This window comes from Ailuropoda melanoleuca, chromosome 14 (genome assembly GCF_002007445.2).
Source record: "Ailuropoda melanoleuca isolate Jingjing chromosome 14, ASM200744v2, whole genome shotgun sequence".
Lineage (NCBI taxonomy): Eukaryota > Metazoa > Chordata > Mammalia > Carnivora > Ursidae > Ailuropoda > Ailuropoda melanoleuca.
Window position 1 is genome coordinate 47,439,186 of NC_048231.1, and position 4,647 is coordinate 47,443,832.

The 4,647-nt window shown below is 34.3% G+C and overlaps 2 protein-coding genes across 3 annotated transcripts in view; both read right to left on the minus strand.

The window, feature by feature from the left end:
- Positions 1-4,647, minus strand: part of IMPA2 (inositol monophosphatase 2) — a 79,941-nt gene that overhangs the window by 42,846 nt on the left and 32,448 nt on the right. The window lies entirely within an intron of this gene.
- On the minus strand, positions 2,140-3,494 carry LOC100480841 (calcium-binding and spermatid-specific protein 1). Its single transcript, XM_002919504.4, has one exon. It carries the CDS (start codon positions 3,451-3,453, stop codon positions 2,245-2,247), a length of 1,209 nt encoding a protein of 402 aa, XP_002919550.4. The 5' UTR covers positions 3,454-3,494; the 3' UTR covers positions 2,140-2,244.

A 4,647-nucleotide genomic window follows, 5' to 3' on the forward strand; every position in this document is an offset into this window, starting at 1 on the left:
GAGCCCCACATCAGGCTCCTCTGCTATGAGCCTGCTCCTTCCTCTCCCACTTCCCCTGCTTGTGTTCCCTCTCTCACTGGCTGTCTCCATCTCTGTCGAATAAATAAATAAAATCTTTAAAAAAGAATAAAATGATCATTTTCAATTGTCAAATGGTTAAAAAAGAAATATCTAATAATTTCACTCTCTTTAAATACTATGATCATTGACTTTTTATATGTTTATTGACAATTTGTATTTCATGAATTATCTCTTTATTTCTACTGCCCATTTAAAATTCTTTCTCTTAAAAAAAAGACTTTCTCTTTAGGAGCTCTTCGTAGACTGAGGATAGTAATGTTTTCACTGCGTATACTGCAGTTGTTTTTCCCAAGTTATGATTTGCTTTTTAATTTTATGTTCATTTTTTTTGTACAGAATTTTACCTATTCATGGTGTCAAATCTATGAATCTCCTTTTTTTCATTTCTTATATGCTTAGATTTCTTGCATTTGGATAAATGCATTTCTTGCACTTGGATAAATATACATATGTTTCCTTCTATGCTTTTGTATGTTTTTATATTTTTTTATTTTTATATTTAAGTTTTTTATATTTAAGTCTCTGATCCATGTAGAATTTATTTTAGAGTGTGGTCTTAATACTGTAGCTTAATTTTTCCTCAAATACCCAGTTGTTAAGGCAAGATTAATTACTCATCAGATCTCATGGTTTTGAAGTTCACTTTACCATATGGTAAATTTTTATGATAAAATGTTTTTTCTGGGTTTTAACGTGCTACCGTAATAACTCTAATCTATAGTATATCTAATGGTATACATCCCCCCCATGTACCATTTACTATTTACCCAATGTTTTAGCTTTGTTTTTCTTTTTCTTTTAATATGATAAAATTATGAGTCTCTGTAGAATAATTCTGTCTTTGGTGTCCGAAGCTAAGTTGTTTTTAAACAATGGATTTTAATTTTACATTTGACCCTTGAACAGCTTAAGTTTGAACTGCACAGTTCCACTTATATGTGAATGTTTTTATGGTACAGTATTGTAAATGTATTTTCTCTTATTAATGATTTTTTAAATAACATTTTCTTTTCTCTTTATTTTATGACTGCAGCATATAATAGATTCACAAAGTATGTGTTAATTGACTATATTATTGGTAAGGATTCCAGTCAACAGGTTATTAATGGCTTACTTTTGGGGGACTCAAAAGTTACAGGTGGATTTTTGACTGGTAGGGGATCAGCCCTCCTTATCCCCGTATTGTTCAAGGGTCAACTGTACTTATATTTTTTCTAATTTAAGAATTTTGTCCTAGGATATCAAACACATTTACACACAGTGAATTAGTTGCTGTCAAAGGATTTATTGAAGAAAAATCAGCAAAATGAAAACAGACCCATTTTAAAAGTCTGTGTCAGAAAAGAATGAAGATACAAGTCCTCGAATTTTAACCAAATGCATAAGAAGAGTGTGATATCAGTGCTTAAGACCTGAAAAAAATTAACAAAAATTCAGTAAAGAAATTTTACAGAAAGAAAATTAGATTGATTCAAATGGTTTTATACAATATGTTCTTGACAAATTTGCATGTTTATAAAATATCACTTTGCCTTAGTTTGCATCTAACATGAGCCAGGAACTCTATGATATTTCTTACATTTTTTACATGTGGGTGCTAAACAATTACTGAATAGCCTTAATTCTATTGCAAATAGAGGATTGCAAATATATTTTTTAATAGAAGAGAGTCATTGGTTGCATGAAAAAATTTGTTTAGAATTGGCATTTCAGAACTTTTAATTCTATAGCGTTTTTTTGAGATATGTTAATTCAGTTCTCATCTCTTCAACTCACACTAAAATATGCTATCAAGGGTTAATTAAAATGACATGCATCATTAAAGGTAGCAGGAAGTGAGCTTTCTTTATTGCTCTCTCTCTACATATCCCTGAAAGCTGGAATTAAAGGTTTTATATTAAGATAAATAATTGGATAATAATTGAATTAAACTTTTTGATAGTAGAGGAACCCTTGTATACTGAGTTTTTAAGTTTCCATAAATATGTTCTACTGCATGACCTCTATTGTTAAGCACCCACATTTTTCTGAGTCTAATACTTGCCTTAAATGCCCACATTCTTTACTTTGTTAAGATTTTTGCTTGCTGGACAAACTTCTTAGATGTTAAAATTAGCTGTCTAGGCTGTTGCTCAATTCTATGTGGCATCTGATTTGCTGCTTTCAAATCAGGAACTCATCTGGTTCTTCTTTCAGTAGCTTAAAGACACCCGTTTCAGTTGTAAAAGCATCTTCCTCATTGTTTAGGGTATCTGGATCAGGGGTAGTTTCTGAAAGTGGCTTACTTTCCTTAGTTACAGATTCCATTGTATTACTTTTGGACAGATCTTCTTTTGTCATAGTAGATGAGTTTTCTGTGAGGTTCATAGCTACTGATGTTGGGACTACAAAGTCATATCTGGATTCAACAGCAGTGAGCAAAACGGGATGATTCTTTGCTTCATTTGTGCTATCTTTCTCCATCCAAACATTGACTTCATCCATTGACTCTTCATCGATCAGCAGAATATCTTCTGGGTTATCTTTGTCTCTTTCGACAGCGGTAGTAAGTTCAAACACAGTGATGAACTTTTCCTCATCGGAGTCTGTTAGTTTAGGCACAGCATTGGGGTCATCCTCTGGAAGACTTAAGTCAATTTCAGTTATTTTCTCTTCTGTAAGGGCAGTTATATCTGGAATAGTGAAGTTTTTTTCAGTAACAGGAGAGATTTCAGCCTTAGGAATAGATGAGTTGGTGATCTGGACAGCCTCATCAGCAGTGTCATTGGATTTAACCGAGGAACTGCAATTGTTAACATCAAGTTCATCCTTCTTAGCTGGAAGGATGGGAGTGTCTGCAATGCTGGCGGTGCCTTCGTTTAATGTGCCAGAGACTTCAGAAGTTATTGAGACATTTTCGTTCCCTGGGTCAGTGGTATCCAAAAGAATATCTTCTTTTGCCATGTTAGTGGAAAAATCTATTAAAGAAACAGTAGCACCTGGTGATGAAATATTACCAATTTTCACTGGGATTAAAATTTCAGTAATAGAATCATTAGCCATGGAGTTTGTTGTGCCTGTCAGAGTAGTAATTTCTTTCTCCAGATGGGTCGATGACTTAATAATATGGGACTCAGTGTCATCTTCTGATTTTACTTTTTCCTTTGGAGATGTAAGCTTGCTGTCTGTTGTTGAAAAGTCACTTTCTAGTGTATAGTCATTCACTGAAGTAATGTGGTCCCCTTCTGAAGTAATGGTTGTTTCTGATTTAGGAGTAGTGTTTTCAGCCCCAAAGAAAGTGGTTGCTTCAGTTGTCATTTTACTGCTTTCTGTTGGAGGATGAGAATACATTTTTGGCAAACCATCTTCAGCCATGGGACAAAATGGCACCATGCACACTCACAGGTCTTTCCCTGGGCCCAGTGGTATCCCTAGTTAGGAGAGTGATGTTCATTATAGTGATTGAAGCATTGGTCATCATGGTGATTGTTGCATCAACCATAGGGCCAATGGCAGTGGCTCTCCTAGGAGGTTGTTTCTGTGCTCTGATTGGGCATCTAGTTTTAAGAGTATTGATATTAGATGAAAAGACAATAGAATCCTCTCTGATTATGAAATCAACATTCACAGCTGGATTTATTGTGTTTTTCTTTATAAGGGATTTACCTTCCATTATGGAGCTAGTGTCACTTGAAACAGACATAGCAGAGTCAGCCAGGTACTTGGTGGGTCTGGTGTCAGTGGGGAAAACTCCAGGAGCCATGAGATTATCAGCATCAGCTTCAAGTTGTCTGTCTTTCAAGTTAACAATGTCTTTTTGAGGTGAAGTGTCTTCTCTTGAGATTTATGGTATTTAAATGTCTAAAAACAATAGCAGCTTTGGCACTGAAGGTAGCTCAGGAAGTAATTAGGTAGGAGGGATTTTAGTTAGTTCATTTCTTCAGAGACTGAATTCTCACTTTTTCAGTAAGGATAATAAATAACTTACTGGCCTTTTAGGGTTTTTGTAGTTTTCATCTTCATTGAAATTCTTACTTTTTCTTGAATTAACATGCTCAACAATGAGAGTGTCAGGTTTTGTAGATTTAATTTCTTTAGGAATATTTTTCTGTAGAGAGTGTTAGTTCAACCTAATGCCAGGGAGTGGCATTATATGTCAGAATTCACCCAGAAACAATATTGAAGTACAGAATAACTGTATTAGCCTTAAGAATTATATCCTCAATTTCAGAGGAAGTGTTTTCTATAATGATATTAGTTGTATCAGCCATCATCATTTTGTTATCATTCTTAATGTTTAGCTACTTAGATGAGAGGAGATTGTAGCCTGATGTTAGTTTGCCCAGTGTCAATAGAAGAAAGAGAATTTTCATACTCAGACATGACTCGATCTGAAAAAGGGCAGCAGCATCAACCAGAGCAATAGTTTCCATCCCAAGGGCAAATGCTTTTCTTCATTAGATATGGACTCAACCTCCAAGATTACAGTGTCTTTTCTTAATAGATTGACCTGGTATAGATATATCACCATTCTCTGTAGAATTATGATAGGTCTAAGATGGGCATTTTTCATTTTAAAGATATAGA

What these genes read in the sequence shown, in the direction of transcription:
- LOC100480841 (XM_002919504.4), bottom strand. Translation starts at nt 3,453, where the DNA reads ATGGTGCCATTTTGTCCCATGGCTGAAGATGGTTTGCCAAAAATGTAT.